The sequence below is a fragment of the Oncorhynchus gorbuscha genome, linkage group LG10 (genome assembly GCF_021184085.1).
Source record: "Oncorhynchus gorbuscha isolate QuinsamMale2020 ecotype Even-year linkage group LG10, OgorEven_v1.0, whole genome shotgun sequence".
NCBI lineage: Eukaryota > Metazoa > Chordata > Actinopteri > Salmoniformes > Salmonidae > Oncorhynchus > Oncorhynchus gorbuscha.
The window spans coordinates 12,281,762-12,299,261 of NC_060182.1; the positions used below are offsets into that span (position 1 = coordinate 12,281,762).

Sequence of the window (17,500 nt, forward strand, 5' to 3'; positions counted from 1 at the left end):
ACAACAGGGACACAACATGGACACAACAGGGACACAACAGGGACACAACAGGGACATAACAGCCTCACCGGTGTGTTGCCTGAGGCTTCTGGCTGGTCAAATATGTTGTCATCCCTCGCTGAGTCCTCTAGTGTTAAGTCCACTTCATGTACAGTGCTTGGGGCTATGGCTTCCACAGTCAATCTTATTCAGTGGTATAATTCAGTCGCAAATGTGGATTAAGCCTTTGCAGTTATTTTCTTATTGTCTTCAAAACTGTAACATTTTCTAACTTTTTTGTGGGCGTTAAAGTCACAGAACTAAATGTACCATGTTTTGTATCAAGACACCTTATATCACTGCAAGTCAAGGACAAGCAGGGTTGTCAATACTTCTCTTAAAAGTGTTTTATCTCACTGGTTTGATCAGACCCGTAGCTCTCGTAAGACCCGTAACAGTCAGCCGGCAGATAGCATCTCTCTGCTGGGCGATTGGCACTGCGCGAAGATGAGAGGAGATAGCTAGCCATGTGGCTAGCAGCACAGTATTTTATGTTCTCCCACTGAACTGGTCAATAACTGTGTACCGTCTTCACCTTTACATCTGAGGTGGTGCATAGGAGCAGTGTGCGAGGCTGAGCCAAGGATAGAGGGAGATTAACAGCTCAGGACCTGGGAGTGAGCCATGCAGCACAAACAGACAGCACAGTGCAGCGCCCCTCGCCTCTCTATCTCAGACTCCACCTTTGCCCAGTGTTAACCCTCCCTGTTTGTTCATCTGTCTGTCTGTCCCTGTGTCTGTCTGTCTGTCTGCGCTCAGCCCTGCTATATAAGTGTGAGGCCCAGAGGGATAGCTGTGGCCTGTGTCTGAAGGCCAGCACAGCGTTTGAGTGTGGCTGGTGCCTGGACAACAAGAAGTGTCTCCTGAGGCAGCACTGCCAGACGCCGGAGCAGAACTGGATGCACCCCGGCAGGCACAACGTCCGCTGCAGCCACCCCCGCATCACCAAGGTGAGGCTGAAGCACAGAGAGCTGTGTATTTATACTTCTGTATGGTTGCATTTAAGTCGGTGGCCTAGAGCCGCTGAACCCAGGCACTCTGCTGTGTGTGAACACGGGGAGATTGCTTTTCCTTGATCTTGACCCTGTTTCCATGGAAAGATCCGCCCGCTGACGGGGCCCAAAGAGGGGGGCACGCGGGTGACGATCGAGGGCGAGAACCTCGGGCTGCACGTGCGGGAGATCGCCCACGTCCAGGTGGCTGGGGTTCGCTGTAACCCTGTGACCTCCGAGTACATCAGCGCTGAGAGGTGAGTGTGGTGCCTTTGTCGATAGGATTTCGCTTGAATGGTTTTCAGGTAGATGAAAGATGCTGTACTTTATCATATGTTTCTTAACTCTACACTATTAGAAAACAGGGTTATTCAGCTGTCCCCATAGGAGAACCCTTTTTGGTTCCAGGTAGAACGCTTTGTAGAAAGGGTTCTACATGGAACCCAAAATGGTTCTACCTGGAACCAAAAACGGTTTTTGAAAGGGTTCTCATATGGGGACAGCCGAAGGACCATTTAAGGTTCTAGATAGCACCTTTTCTTCTAAGAGTGTATTTCATTTGAACGTTAGACATTATAAGCAATGAGCCGTTGATTGACAGCTGAATGTGTGTATGTTCCTCAGGATTGTGTGTGACATGGCCGAAGCGCTGCTGCCCCACTCTCCAGGCGGTCCGGTGGAGCTGTGTATCGGGGTGTGCAGTGCAGAGTACCGCACCCAATCTTCCCAGACGTACTCCTTCGTGGTGCGTATGACCTCGCATGACCCCATCTTTTCCTAGACCGATGACTGTGCAGAAAGTCTGTCTGTTCTCTCCCCGGGGAGGAGGGATACAAACCCAAATGTCGTGGTTCTATGTATCCCCGGGAACTACCTAGCCTTATGCTGCAATACAGAGATGAGGAAAGTGCTGTGCGAGAAAGTGTGGCCGATGTGATATACAGTAATTACCCAGCTATTCCGACAGAGCATTAAGCAGCAGTGAAACAGGACTGTGGTGTCAGTCTATTATCTCCTCAGCCTGGGCACAGAGCAGCTCACTGAAATGAATGGGCTTGCCCTTAAACCACCAATCAATAGTAGGCTTGCAGTTTAATTCCAGCAGATGCCAAGATGCTCCCAGCCAAATGAATACATGTGCACCGAGAAACTATGTAGCTAATTACAGGAAAAAGGAGAGTCTTACTCATGTCACTGTGCTGCTGAATACAAAAATACATAATAAAACATGCTCGGCTGGGGTGCAGTCTGTGAGCAGCAATTACTAGAAATATAATGGCAATCGGTTTGTTGTAACAGTAGCTTTTCAGAAAAAACTGTATAATTGTTTTGTGTGCTGCTGGGTGTAAAGAGTGAGTTTCCTCCCTCTCTCAGACCCCCAGCTTCAACCATGTGCACCCAGAGAAGGGCCCCGTGTCCGGGGGGACCCGGCTGACGATATCAGGCCATCATCTGGACGCTGGTAGCACCGTCACGGTGTTCATCGCCCAGGAGGAGTGTCTGTTTGTTAAGTGAGTAGTCAGGCAGCTTGACCCCACCTCGAAGGAATGGACTGTGGTAGTATAGTAGTGTAATCTGTTCTATCACACCCTGTGCACGTTACCTGTCTATTTTTAAGTTAAATTAAAACAGCATCATAACAGGGTGACAGCATGACATTTTCTTAAGTGTTGTTTCAGACAGTGAATGAACTCTGTGACACAATATAACACATCTTCTGTCTATCTCGCCACAGGAGGACCAACAGGGACATAGTGTGTGTGACACCATCGTCCCTGTCTGGCTCAGGCCCTGCGTCAATCAAATTGTTAATCGACAAAGCTGAGGTCACCAGCAGTGACACACGCTACATCTACACAGAGGACCCCACCATCTCCAGCATCGAGCCCAGCTGGAGTATAGTGAAGTGAGCAGCCAAACCTCCTCTCCTCTCCCATTCCTCTTCTCTCTTCTCCTCCCCTCCTCTCCTCTCCCATCCTCTTCTCTCCTCTCCTCCCCTCTTCTCCTCCCCTCCACTCCCCACTCCTCCCCAACTCCCGACTCCTCCTCTCCCATCCTTTTCTCCTCTTCTCTCCTACCCTCCCCACTCCTCCTCTCCCCTCCCCTCCCACTCCTACCCTGCTAGCCACCCCCCTACTCCTCCTCTCCCCTCCTCCCTTCCCCACTCCTCCCCTCCTCACTCCTCCCCTGCTATCCACCCCCCTCCTACCCTCCCCACTCCTCCTCTCCCATCCTTTTCTCCTCTTCTCTCCTACCCTCCCCACTCCTCCTCTCCCCTCCCCTCCCCTCCCACTCCTACCCTGCTAGCCACCCCCCTACTACTCCTCTCCCCTCCTCCCTTCCCCACTCCTCCCCTCCTCACTCCTCCCCTGCTATCCACCCCCTCCTACCCTCCCCACTCCTCCTCTCCCCTCCCCTCCCCACTCCTCCCCTGCTAGCCACCCCCTACTCTTCCTCTCCCCTCCCCACTCCTCCCCTCCCCACTCCTCCCCTGCTAGCCACCCCCTCCTACCCTCCCCACTCCTCCCCTCCCCACTCCTCCCCTGCTAGCCACCCCCTCCTACTCCTCCTCTCCCCTCCTCCCCTCCCCATTCCTCCCCTCCTCACTCCTCCCCTGCTATCCACCCCCCTCCTACCCTCCCCACTCCTCCTCTCCCCTCCTCTCCTCCTCTCTCAGCCAACAGGCTGCAGGCTGGAACCTCTCAGTGCATGACCAGTGCCCTGGGAGATTCCCGAGGAGAAACTCAGACATCCATTACTGCCTGTAATGCCTCAGGAACACTCTGAGATTACAACATGAGCCTCAAAGCCACACCGAGACGCCCACACTGTCCCATTGTAGCCATTTCACCATGACACTAAAGCACAATAGACAGTATGGGGGATGATGTATCTAATGTATGTCCCATCCTAATCCATGGGACCCTTGAGGGGACTGTAGGCTCCCTCTTTTTCTGAATCTCAACAGTACTGTAAGATAAATCATAAAAACAACATGCTGTAGACAAACACACTAAAATTCAGCTCTGTTACACAGAAGTTCTTATTTCATTCCCTCCCTGTTGCCTCTCTGCCCATGTCACCAGTGTGCAATAACTCTCGTCTTAACCTCTCCACCATCATGTTTCTGCTTGTGTTTCAGTGGTAGCACCTTGATCACCGTCACAGGTACCAACCTGCTCACCATCCAGGAGCCCAAAGTCCGTGCCAAGTATGCAGGAATACAGACTACTAATGTAAGTGTTCCCAATATGAACATTCCATGTTTACACTGTACCACTCTGACTGTTATAAATGGTTAACCTGTATAATGGCAACTAGCATCAAGGACTTACGCAGTACGCTTTTGTTACTGTATACATTGTCAGTGTTGTGGTTTTACACAGACGTTTGTCTCGTACCTGTTCCTGGTTTGACCCTCCTCTTTTGTCTTCCTGTCCAGGTGTGCACTGTGGTGAATGACTCTGTGATGACCTGTCTGGCCCCGGGTATAATTTACACCAAGCACCAGGCCCCAGAGTCAGGCCTGCACCCCGACGAGTACGGCTTTATCCTGGATCACGTGGCTGCGCTGCTCGTCCTCAACGGGACACCTTTCACCTACTATCCCAACCCCACCTTCGAAACACTAGGGAACTCTGGGATAATGGAGGTCAAGCCCGGCTCTCCCATTATCCTCAAAGTAAGTAGATTCCTTGTTAGGTTTCCTTTTCTGTTACTTTTGTCTGTTGAGAGGAAGGAGGATGAAGCTCTAGAGAAGCACGAGAGGTCATGTGAGACAGAACCAGTACAGAGACAACTTCCTTTCCCTACACATCTATGTACAAAGTCCCTGAGCTGAGGATAGAATTACAAGTCAGGATTGATAATACTCTAAAGACCCATACACGTTATTGTGTGTGTGTGTGTGTGTGTGTGTGTGTGTGTGTGTGTGTGTGTGTGTGTGTGTGTGTGTGTGTGTGTGTGTGTGTGTGTGTGTGTGTGTGTGTGTGTGTGTGTGTGTGTGTGTGTGTGTGTGTGTGTGTGTGTGTGTGTGTGTGCTTTCGTCTGATAAATGTGATTATTGTCCAACGGAATGTTTCTTTTCAAAACAAACAACATGTTTCTTCTGAAAACAGGGCAAGAATTTGATTCCCCCTGCTCCGGGCAACACCCGGTTGAACTACAGCGTGATGATTGGTGAAACGCCCTGTCTGTTAACTGTCTCGGAGTCTCAGCTGCTCTGTGATTCGCCAGACCTGACCGGGGAGCAGAGAGTCGTGGTAAGACCAGATGTCCCGCCCAACGTTTACAGTAGTTTGTGTATTTTATGTCAACAATAGCTTCGTGTGAGATATCTTTCATAGCCAAACTGCTCTGGCCATAATCCAGTCTTGTTACTTCCCTAAATAGATTTGACATGTAGTTAAAACACTTTTATCTGTGCTATTTGGAAACATGCCTGACTTAGAAATTACATCTATAATCAATTCTATAATAGCTGTGTGGCAGTTTGTTCCTCGAATGCTAATCCACCAAATGTAAAAGTCAAATGGGCATCATTCATTATGATTATGACGGCCCGTTGATTCAAGCAACTTCCCATGTAATCCAAGTATCTGTTGACTCCGCAGCTTTGGCGCATCATCAATGCCAAACAGGACCAGCTCTCTTTATTACACGTCTCAGTGCACAATGATTTCAGCTGTGGCCTTGAGCAGTAGAGGTGAAAAAGAATCATCTTGGATTGATGAAATGCAATATTTTCTTTTTTTTTATGGACAGACAACCGTTGGCGAGAGCAGGTGATTTAATTGGCAGAGGGCAGTCTGGTCAATCTGATTATTGCAAGTGTCATACATATTTATCCATGTATTCCTATACAGTGCCAGCTGTCAAGACAACCACGGCTCAGAATGATTAGAAGTCGGTAGATTTAGTCCTGGAGTGTGGCAGCTTGTTTACCTTTTATATCCAAGGTCCAGATCTCATGGTATTGACTTGACACTAACACGCCTGGACGACGTAACTGACTTTTGATTCAGTGAAACGCTCAGACTTGAATTTAATCCGATCAATAGAGTCAACTGTGGAGAGGAGGGAGCATTTACAAATCAAAGCTGAGATGAAAGAGAGGGGGAGAGAGAGAGGTGATGGGTGAGGTGGAGTGATCTCCCTCCCAGGGGCAGGGAGATATGGAGACACACACGGCACAGTGAGAAGGCTGAGCCAGCTGTGTTAATGACCTGACACATAACGCAGTGACGGACAGACACACAGACAGCAGAGTGGCATTCTCCCTGTTCCCTTCCATCTAAACCACTCAATAATTAAAGCACACAGCCAGGAGGGGAATGGAGAGGTAAAGGTGAAACTCGTTAGCCAAACCTGTTGGAAGTCATCTGTAATTGGCCTGAAGTTTAAAAAGGAGATGTTAGAACAAGGGTCAAAACTAAAAAGTTTGGACATGTACTGTAACTCTGAGTCTGAGCTACATACAGTGAGTCTGAGCTACATACAGTGAGTCTGAGCTACATACAGTGAGTCTGAGCTACATACAGTGAGTCTGAGCTACATACAGTGAGTCTGAGCTACATACAGTGAGTCTGAGCTACATACAGTGAGTCTGAGCTACATACAGTGAGTCTGAGCTACATACAGTGAGTCTGAGCTACATACAGTGAGTCTGAGCTACATACATTGTGTCTGAGCTACATACAGTGTGTCTGAGCTACATACAGTGTGTCTGAGCTACATACAGTGTGTCTGAGCTACATACAGTGTGTCTGAGCTACATACAGTGTGTCTGAGCTACATACAGTGTGTCTGAGCTACATACAGTGAGTCTGAGCTACATACAGTGTGCCTTCAGAAAGCATTCACACCACTTGACTTTTTCCACATTGCGTATTTTTTTACATTTTGAATTCAGGTTGTAACACAACAGAATGTGGAATAAGTCGAGGGGTATGAATGCTTTCTGAAGGCACACTGTAGTAATAAAACCCTTCATATTACAGAGCCCAATTCTTCCATCTCAGTAGCTAGGTTTCCATTCAATTGGCGACAGATTGTCATGTGAATATAAAAACATCTGCCTAAAAACAATATGATGTCTCCATCAAATTGACTGCAGTGCACGTCAAAATCCCTATGTACTGAAAAGGAAAGAAATACAAGTGAAATGGATTTCCATCGCATTTACGACTCTACGGATGGTTTTCTCACCCCAAACAGTGTGTTATATAACGAGTGTTCCCACTGAGCACGCGTCTCGTCTGCATGATGAGATCATGGATAAAAGAGCGAGATCATTTGTATTTGTCGAACGGCAGACGACCACGGATGATGATGTCACCAGAATAAGACCCTCAATATTTATTGGGAAGGAGCGTCAAGCTCATAACCGTGCGCTTTCACCACCCTGTGAAGTTCATCGTAACTTAACTTAGTTCATCTGTAGCCTAATAAACGGCATGCGTAGTGGGAGGAACACACAACAAGTTGACTTTGATATGATGGATATTATATCAATATTTGCACATAAAAGCGTTTCCACTGACATTTCTCACATAATTAATTTTACAGACACAAAACGATCCCACCTTGTCGTGTGTATTTTGTTTTGTCGACATTTGGAAAGTTTCCTGAAAAACGTTCTGTTTCCATCAGGTCTGTCATGATTATTTTTATCCAACATGCACTTTACTCGCATAAAAGGTTGTATGTGTTTGTCCTCCAGATCATGGTGGGCGGTTTGGAGTACTCCCCAGGAACACTGCACATCTACTCCGACAGCACCCTTACCTTACCGGCCATCTTCGGGATCGGAGCGGGAGGAGGGGTGCTTCTCATCGCCATCATCGCCGTGCTCATCGCCTACAAGAGGAAGACCCGGGATGCTGACCGCACCCTGAAACGCCTGCAGCTGCAGATGGACAACCTAGAGTCCAGAGTGGCCCTGGAGTGTAAAGAAGGTAGGAGCACCAGTCACTATGACCTCCTTCTTCTATTATTGCTCTCCTATCCTGTCATATCCTATTTCTCTCCTATTATATCCTATTTTCCCCCCTATGATATCCTATTTCTCACCTATCATATCATATCCTATTTCTCTCCTCTCCTCTCCTCTCCTCTCCTCTCCTCTCGTCTCCTATCCTATCCTATCATATCCTATTTCTCTCCTCTCCTCTCCTCTCCTATCCTATCCTATCATATCCTATTTCTCTCCTATTATATCTTATGTATCTCCTATCATATCCTATTATATCTTATGTATCTCCTATTATATCTTATGTATCTCCTATCATATCCTATTATATCTTATGTATCTCCTATTATATCTTATGTATCTCCTATCATATCCTATCATATCCTATTTCTCTCCTATTATATCTTATGTATCTCCTATCATATCCTATCATATCCTATTTCTCTCCTCTCCTCTCCTCTCCTCTCCTCTCCTCTCCTCTCCTCTCCTCTCCTCTCCTCTCCTCTCCTCTCCTCTCATATCCTATTTCTCTCCTCTCCTCTCCTCTCCTCTCCTCTCCTATCATATCCTATCATATCCTATTTCTCTCCTATCCTATCATATCCTATCCTATCTAACCTATTTGCCAAGCCATCATTGCAAATAATAATGTTTGACTTAATTAAAAATAAAGGTAAAATAACCTTTTCACCGTGGCCATTTAAAAACAGTTCTAGGTTCATCTGAATGCTCTTTGCACATACATTTCTGTCACTGAAATGACACCAGCACTGCTCATGGCTTTTTCCTCAAGCAAAGATTGCTTCATGGAAGTGAGCTGAAACATTGACTGGCAGGGTATTTTGATATGCTCTTATCAGAGAGCTGCGTGTGCTTTTGAAGATTAGTGTGTTATCAGCATTGGCCTCCTCTGAACAGTTGTTGCTATCGTGTTGCTCTTATAGTAGGTACAGTACGAGTCAATCACTCTACATTCTTTACAATATATTTTCTGAGATGCTACGCTGACTCTGTAGAAGGTAACCAGGCAACCACAACCATCTCCAGTCCTCGAGGGCCTGATTGGTCTCACACTTCTCCATCACTAGCAAACACAGCTGATGAATCACATTGCATTCTAAACTGGAGATCATGATTAGGTGATTATTGGAGTCAGGTGTGTTAGCTGGGGCAAACCGGTGACACCAATCAGGCCCTCGAGGACTGGAATTACCCACCCCTGATGTACAGTATGAGGATGACCAAAATATGCTGTCCATTACTCGGTAGGGGGCAGTCAAGTCTTATAAGCATGTATCCATGTATTCCTATACTGTGCCAGCTGTCACGACAATCACGGCTCAAAATTATTAGAAGCGGGCAGATTTAGTCCAGAGTGTGGCAGTTTATGGTATTGACTTGACACTAACACGCCTGGACGAGGTAACTGACTGTTGATTCAGTGAAACGATCAGACTTAATTTGAACCGATCAATAGAGGGGGGCAGTTGTGGTCATTTTGTCGAACCACATCCTGTCAGGTGCTCCCCCCCCACACAAAATGGCCTTTCTGTGTTCTTCCTGACCATGTGCTTCTCCTGTGTTTCTCTGGGATTGGATTAAAATGGCCATTTTTGTATCTTATGCTTCTGTCAACATAGCATTCGCTGAGCTACAGACAGACATCCAGGAGCTGACCAATGACATGGACGGAGTGAAGATCCCCTTCCTGGAGTACCGTACCTACACCATGAGAGTCATGTTCCCTGGCATCGAGGAACACCCCGTCCTCAAGGAGCTGGATGTAAGTGTAAGAAAACTCAACTAGAGTACTTGTTCACTTCACTGCCTTGTGCTTCTGACTTCACTTGTGTTGTCTTGGTAACTCAGTAGAGTATGCTTTCCTGAGGTTCACTTGCGTTGTCTTGGTAACTCAGTAAAGTATGCTTTCCTGAGGTTCACTTGCGTTGTCTTGGTAACTCAGTAAAGTATGCTTTCCTGAGGTTCACTTGTGTTGTACTGTAACTCAGTAAAGTATGCTTTCCTGAGGTTCACTCGTGTTGTCTTGGTAAATCAGTAGAGTATGCTTTCCTGAGGTTCACTTGTGTTGTCTTGGTAACTCAGTAAAGTATGCTTTCCTGAGGTTCACTTGTGTTGTCTTGGTAACTCAGTAAAGTATGCTTTCCTGAGGTTCACCAGTGTAGTCTTGGTAACTCAGTAAAGTATGCTTTCCTGGGGTTCTTGGTAACTTGTATGCTTTCCTGAGGTCAGTGTAGTCTTGGTAACTCAGTAAAGTATGCTTTCCTGGGGTTCACTTGTGTTGTCTTAGGAAAGACAACACAAGTGAACCTCAGGAAAGCATACTTTACTGAGTTACCGAGGTTCACTTGTGTTGTCTTGGTAACTCAGTAAAGTATGCTTTCCTGAGGTTCACCAGTGTTGTCTTGGTAACTCAGTAAAGTATGCTTTCCTGGGGTTCACTTGTGTTGTCTTGGTAACTCAGTAAAGTATGCTTTCCTGAGGTTCACTTGTGTTGTCTTGGTAACTCAGTAAAGTATGCTTTCCTGCGGTTCACTTGTGTTGTCTTGGTAACTCAGTAAAGTATGCTTTCCTGAGGTTCACTTGTGTTGTCTTGGTAACTCAGTAAAGTATGCTTTCCCGAGGTTCACTTGTGTTGTCTTGGTAACTCAGTAAAGTATGCTTTCCCGAGGTTCACTTGTGTTGTCTTGGTAACTCAGTAAAGTATGCTTTCCCGAGGTTCACTTGTGTTGTCTTGGTAACTCAGTAAAGTATGCTTTCCCGAGGTTCACTTGTGTTGTCTTGGTAACTCAGTAAAGTATGCTTTCCTGCGGTTCACTTGTGTTGTTTTGGTAACTCAGTAAAGTATGCTTTCCTGAGGTTCACCAGTGTTGTCTTGGTAACTCAGTAAAGTATGCTTTCCTGAGGTTCACCAGTGTTGTCTTGGTAACTCAGTAAAGTATGCTTTCCTGCGGTTCACTTGTGTTGTACTGTAACTCAGTAAAGTATGCTTTCCCGAGGTTCACTTGTGTTGTCTTGGTAACTCAGTAAAGTATGCTTTCCCGAGGTTCACTTGTGTTGTCTTGGTAACTCAGTAAAGTATGCTTTCCCGAGGTTCACTTGTGTTGTCTTGGTAACTCAGTAAAGTATGCTTGCCTGAGGTTCACTTGTGTTGTCTTGGTAACTCAGTAAAGTATGCTTTCCTGAGGTTCACTTGTGTTGTCTTGGTAACTCAGTAAAGTATGCTTTCCTGAGGTTCACTTGTGTTGTCTTGGTAACTCAGTAAAGTATGCTTTCCCGAGGTTCACTTGTGTTGTCTTGGTAACTCAGTAAAGTATGCTTTCCTGCGGTTCACTTGTGTTGTACTGTAACTCAGTAAAGTATGCTTTCCCGAGGTTCACTTGTGTTGTCTTGGTAACTCAGTAAAGTATGCTTTCCCGAGGTTCACTTGTGTTGTACTGTAACTCAGTAAAGTATGCTTTCCTGAGGTTCACTTGTGTTGTCTTGGTAACTCAGTAAAGTATGCTTTCCCGAGGTTCACTTGTGTTGTCTTGGTAACTCAGTAAAGTATGCTTTCCCGAGGTTCACTTGTGTTGTACTGTAACTCAGTAAAGTATGCTTTCCTGAGGTTCACCAGTGTTGTCTTGGTAACTCAGTAAAGTATGCTTTCCCGAGGTTCACTTGTGTTGTACTGTAACTCAGTAAAGTATGCTTTCCTGAGGTTCACTTGTGTTGTCTTGGTAACTCAGTAAAGTATGCTTTCCCGAGGTTCACTTGTGTTGTACTGTAACTCAGTAAAGTATGCTTTCCTGAGGTTCACTTGTGTTGTCTTGGTAACTCAGTAAAGTATGCTTTCCCGAGGTTCACTTGTGTTGTCTTGGTAACTCAGTAAAGTATGCTTTCCCGAGGTTCACTTGTGTTGTCTTGGTAACTCACTGCCAAAAAAAGAAGGGAATAAAACTAAAGCGATATATCCTGTTTTTAAAAACGAGTCCGTAGCCAGCAGCTCTCTTAGTGCCGAGCTTCAGAGAAACCTCTTTTATTTTTTCTCAACCTTATTTCTTTTTCATTTCAACCTGAGGCTGAGTCAACCCAGGAGCTCCACCAGCCCTCCATAGACTACTTGTCTAGAGACTGCCGCAGAAATGTTTTGAAAATAGTCAGCATAGAGGAATGTTTGAAGACACTACAGCCACGTTTAAGGTGCTCCATGTAATCCTCAAACTAATAACAAATCATTTTCCTTCTCCCTTTTTCTCTTTACACATTTCTCCGTCTCCTGTCTCCTCTCTCCCCTCCTCTCTCTCTCCCCTCCCCTCTCTCTCCCCTCCCCTCTCTCTCCCCTCCTCTCTCTCTCTCCCTCCCCTCTCTCTCCCCTCCCTCTCTCTCCCCTCCCTCTCTCTCCCCTCCCCTCTCTCTCCCCTCCCTCTCTCTCCCCTCCCCTCTCTCTCCCCTCCCCTCTCTCCCCTCCCCTCTCTCCCCTCCCCTCTCTCTCCTCCCCTCTCTCCCCTCCCCTCTCTCTCCCCATCCCTTTTCTCTCTCCCATCCCTTCTCTCTCCATCCTCTCTCTCCCCTCCCCTCTCTCTCCCCTCCTCTCTCTCCCATCCCTTTTCTCTCTCCCATCCCTTTTCTCTCTCCCCATCCCTTTTCTCTCTCCCCATCCCTTTTCTCCCTCTCCCCTCCCTCCCCTCTCTCCCATCCCTTTTCTCTCTCCCCCCCCTCTCTCTCCCATCCCTTTTCTCTCTCCCCTCCCTCTCTCTCACCATCCCTTTTCTCTCTCCTCCTCCCCTCTCTCTCCCATCCCTTTTCTCTCTCCCCTCCCTTTTCTCTCTCCCCTCCCCTCTCTCTCCCCCCTCTCTCTCCCATCCCTTTTTCTCTCTCCCATCCCTTTATCTCTCCCCATCCCTTTCTCTCTCCCCTCCCCTCTCTCTCCCCATCCCTTTTCTCTCTCCCCTCCCCTCTCTCTCCCATCCCTTTTCTCTCTCCCCTCCTCTCTCTCTCTCCCCTCCCATCCCTTTTCTCTCCCCTCCCCTCTCTCTCCCCATCCCTTTTCTCTCTCCCCATCCCTTTTCTCTCTCCCCATCCCTTTTCTCTCTCCCCATCCCTTTTCTCTCTCCCCATCCCTTTTCTCTCTCCCCTCCCCTATTATCTCTCCCCATCCCTTTCCCCATCCCTTTCTCTTTACTCCCCCTCCCTCTCTCTTCTCTCCCTCCCTATTATCTCTCCCCTCTCCCTCTTTCCTCTCCTGTCTTCTCTCCCTCATCCCTTTCTCTCTCTCTCTCTCTCCCTCCCCTATTCTCTCTCCCTCTTTCCTCTCCCTCTCTTCTCCCCTCTCCCTTTCTCTCTTTACACTTTCTTCTCCCCTCTCCCCACCTCTCTCTTCTCCCCCTCTCCTGTCTCCTCTCTTCTCTCCCTTCTCCTCTCTCATTTCCCCTCTCCTCTATCCTCTCTCGCCTCCCCTATTCTCTCGTCTATTCTCTCTCCTCTCTCCCCTCCCTCTCTTCTCCCCTCTCCCTCTCTCCCCTCCCCTCTCATCTCCCCTCTCCCACTCCTCTCTCCTCTCTCCCCTCCCTCTCCCTCTCTCCCCTCTCCCTCTCTTCTCCCCTCTCCTCTCTCCCTTCTCCTCTCTCATTTTCTCCTCTCCTCCTCTCCTCTCCCTCTCCCCTCTCCTCCCCTCCCCTCTCTTCTCCCCTCTCCTCTCTTCTCCCCTCTCCCTCTCTCCCCTCATCTCTTCTCCCTCTCCCTCTCTCCCCTCCCTCTCTTCTCCCCTCTCCCTCTCTCCCCTCCCCTCTCTTCTCCTCTCTCCCCTCCCCTCTCTACTCCCTCCCTTATTCCCTCCCTCTCCCTCTCTCCCCTCTCTTCTCCCCTCTCCCTCTCTTCTCCCTCTCCCTCTCCCCTCTCCTCTCTCTCCCCTCTCCTCTCTTCTCCCCTCTCCCTCTCTCCCTCCTCTCTTCTCCCCTCTCCCTCTCTCCCCTCTCCCTCTCTCCCCTCCCTCTCTTCTCCCCTCTCCCTCTCTCCCCTCTCCTCTCTTCTCCCCTCTCCTCTCTCTCTCCCTCTCCCTCTCTCCTCCTCTCTTCTCCCCTCTCTCCTTCTCCTCTCTTCTCTCCCTTCTCCTCTCTCATTTCCCCTCTCCTCTCTCCTCTCCCTCTCCCTATCTCTCTCGTCTATTCTCTCTCCTCTCTCCCCTCCCTCTCTTCTCCCCTCTCCCTCTCTCCCCTCCCCTCTCATCTCCCCTCTCCTCCCTCTCCTCTCTCCCCTCCCCCTCCCCTCTCTCCCCTCCCTCTCTTCTCCCCTCTCTCTCTCCCTTCTCCTCTCTCATTTCTCCTCTCCTTCTCCTCTCTCCCCTCTCCCTCTCTCCCCTCTCTTCTCCCTCTCCTCTCTTCTCCCCTCTCCCTCTCTCCCCTCATCTCTTCTCCCCTCTCCCTCTCTCCCTCCCTCTCTTCTCCCCTCTCCCTCTCTCCCCTCCCTCTCTTCTCCTCTCTCCCTCCCCTCTCTCCCTCTCTTATTCCCTCCCTCCCTCTCTCCCTCTCTCTCCCCTCTCCCTCTCTTCTCCCTCCCTCTCTCCCTCTCCTCTCTCCCCTCTCCTCTCTTCTCCCCTCTCCCTCTCTCCTCTCCTCTCTTCTCCCCTCTCCTCTCTTCTCCCCTCTCCCTTCTCCCCTCTCCCTCTCTTCCCCCCTCTCCTCTCTTCTCCCTCTCCTCTCTTCTCCCTCTCCCTCTCTTCTCCCCTCTCTTCTCCCTCTCCCTCTCTTCTCCCCTCTCCCTCTCTCCCCTCTCCTCTCTTCTCCCCTCTCCTCTCTTCTCCCCTCTCCCTCTCTCCCCTCCTCTCCTCTCTCCTCTCTCTCCCCTCTCCTCTCTCTCCCCTCTCCTCTCTTCTCCCTCTCCCTCCCTCTCCTCTCTTCTCCCCTCTCCTCTCTTCTCCCCTCTCCTCTCTTCTCCCCTCTCTTCTCCCCTCTCTCCCCTCTCTCTCCCTCTCCTCTCTTCTCCCTCTCTCTCTCCCCTCTCCCTCTCTCCCTCCCTCTTCTCTCTCTCCTCTCTTCTCCCCTCTCCTCTCTTCTCCCCTCCTTATTTCTCCCTCTCTCTCTCTCTCCCTCTCTCCTCCCTTCTCCCTCTCTCCCCTCTTCTCCTCTCTCCCTCTCTCCCCTCTCTTCTCCCTCTCCCTCTCTCCCTCTCTTCTCCCTCTCCCTCTCTCCCCTCTCCTCTCTTCTCCCCTCTCCCTCTCTTCTCCCCTCTCCCTCTCTTCTCCCCTCTCTTCTCCCCTCTCCCTCTCTTCTCCCCTCTCCTCTCTCTCTCCCCTCTCTCTTCTCCCCTCTCCCTCTCTCCCCCTCTCTCCTCTCTCCCCTCTCCTCTCTTCTCCCTCTCCCTCTCTCCCCTCTCCTCTCTTCTCCCCTCTCCCTCTCTTCTCCCCTCTCCCTCTTCTCCCTCTCTTCTCCCCTCTCCCTCTCTCCCCTCTCCTCTCTTCTCCCCTCTCCTCTCTTCTCCCCTCTCCCTCTCTCCCCTCCTCTCTTCTCCCCTCTCCTCTCTTCTCCCCTCTCCTCTCTTCTCCCCTCTCCCTCTCTCCCCTCTCTTCTCCCCTCTCCCTCTCTCCCCTCTCTTCTCCGCTCTCCCTCTCTCCCCTCTCCCTCTCTCCCCTCCCTTATTCTCTCCCCTCTCTTCTCCCCTCTCCCTCTCTCCCCTCCCTTATTCTCTCCCCTCTCTTCTCCCCTCTCCCTCTCTCCCTCCCTTATTCTCTCCCCTCTCTTCTCCCCTCTCCCTCTCTCCCCTCCCTTATTCTCTCCCCTCTCTTCTCCCCTCTCCCTCTCTCCCCTCCCTTATTCTCTCCCCTCTCCCTCTCTCCCCTCCCTTATTCTCTCCCCTCTCTTCTCCCCTCTCCCCTGTCCCTCTCCCCACTTAATAACCCTTTGGACCCTCTTGTGTGTATTCCCACCACTGTGTCCCCCATCCCCCTCCTCCTCCTGTGTCCTGTCCCTCAGTCCCCGGCCAATGTGGAGAAAGCCCTGCGTCTGTTCAGCCAGCTGCTGCACAGTAAGATGTTTCTGCTGACCTTCATCCATACCCTGGAGGCCCAGAGGTCCTTCTCCATGCGGGACCGAGGAAATGTGGCCTCTCTGCTCATGGCCGCACTGCAGGGCCGCATGGAGTACGCCACTGTGGTACTCAAACAGTTGCTGGCTGACCTCATAGAGAAGAACCTGGAGAATCGCAACCATCCTAAACTGCTGCTCCGACGGTGAGGATACTTTAAAGATATACACACTACCGGTATAAAAGTTTTAGAACACCAGCTCATTCAAGAGTTTTTCTTTAATTGTACTATTTTCTACATTGTAGAATAATAGCGAAGACATCAAAACTATGAAATAACACATATGGAATCATGTAGTAACCAAAAATGTGTTTAAAAAATCAAAATATATATCCAAAAAGATTCTTCAAAAGGCCTTTCAAGAACTTTGAAAGCTTCTTCAAGTGCAGAGGTATATTAAACCCATGTTGCAGAGGTATATTAAACCCATGTTGCAGAGGTATATTAAACCCATGTTGCAGAGGTATATTAAACCCATGTTGCAGAGGTATATTAAACCCATGCTGCAGAGGTATATTAAACCCATGCTGCAGAGGTACATTAAACCCATGCTGCAGAGGTGCTGCAGAGGTATATTAAACCCATGCTGCAGAGGTATATTAAACCCATGCTGCAGAGGTATATTAAACCCATGCTGCAGAGGTATAGATCACTGCACCACCCTAGGCAGCGGTATAGATCACTACACCACCCTAGGCAGCGGTATAGATCACTACACCATCCTAGGCAGCGGTATAGATCACTACACCATCCTAGGCAGCGGTATAGATCACTACACCATCCTAGGCAGCGGTATAGATCACTACACCATCCTAGGCAGCGGTATAGATCACTACACCATCCTAGGCAGCGGTATAGATCACTACACCATCCTAGGCAGCGGTATAGATCACTACACCATCCTAGGCAGCGGTATAGATCACTACACCATCCTAGGCAGCGATAGTATAGGATCAGTACACCATCCTAGGCAGCGGTATAGATCACTACACCATCCTAGGCAGCGGTATAGATCACTACACCATCCTAGGCAGCGGTATAGATCACTACACCATCCTAGGCAGCGGTATAGATCACTACACCACCCTAGGCAGCGGTATAGATCACTACACCATCCTAGGCAGCGGTATAGATCACTACACCATCCTAGGCAGCGGTATAGATCACTACACCATCCTAGGCAGCGGTATAGATCACTACACCACCCTAGGCCACACAGTAAGGCTACTTACTGTGTGGTCCTGTGTAGCTCAGTTGGTAGAGCATGGCGCTTGTAACGCCAGGGTAGTGGGTTCGATCCCCGGGACCACCCATACGTAGAATGTATGCACACATGCACACATGACTGTAAGTCGCTTTGGATAAAAGCGTCTGCTAAATGGCATATATTATTATTATTATTATTATATTACTTACTTG

At 49.0% G+C, this 17,500-nt stretch overlaps 1 protein-coding gene across 5 annotated transcripts in view; it reads left to right on the top strand.

The window, feature by feature from the left end:
* Positions 1–17,500, top strand: part of plxna3 (plexin A3) — a 194,003-nt gene that overhangs the window by 159,160 nt on the left and 17,343 nt on the right. For 4 of the 5 annotated variants that reach the window (XR_006840871.1, XR_006840870.1, XM_046364908.1 and 1 more), the window contains 11 exons: positions 799–989; positions 1,140–1,288; positions 1,656–1,776; positions 2,406–2,542; positions 2,767–2,937; positions 4,174–4,267; positions 4,474–4,713; positions 5,150–5,293; positions 7,753–7,987; positions 9,642–9,790; positions 15,969–16,225. Coding sequence is in view for 3 of the 5 variants with exons in the window: in XM_046364908.1 (XP_046220864.1) it covers positions 799–989; positions 1,140–1,288; positions 1,656–1,776; positions 2,406–2,542; positions 2,767–2,937; positions 4,174–4,267; positions 4,474–4,713; positions 5,150–5,293; positions 7,753–7,987; positions 9,642–9,790; positions 15,969–16,225 (1,888 nt within the window). In the remaining 2 variants the exon portion in view is untranslated. The remainder of the gene's footprint in view (positions 1–798; positions 990–1,139; positions 1,289–1,655; positions 1,777–2,405; positions 2,543–2,766; positions 2,938–4,173; positions 4,268–4,473; positions 4,714–5,149; positions 5,294–7,752; positions 7,988–9,641; positions 9,791–15,968; positions 16,226–17,500) is intronic. The other variant, XM_046364909.1, reaches the window with a different exon arrangement.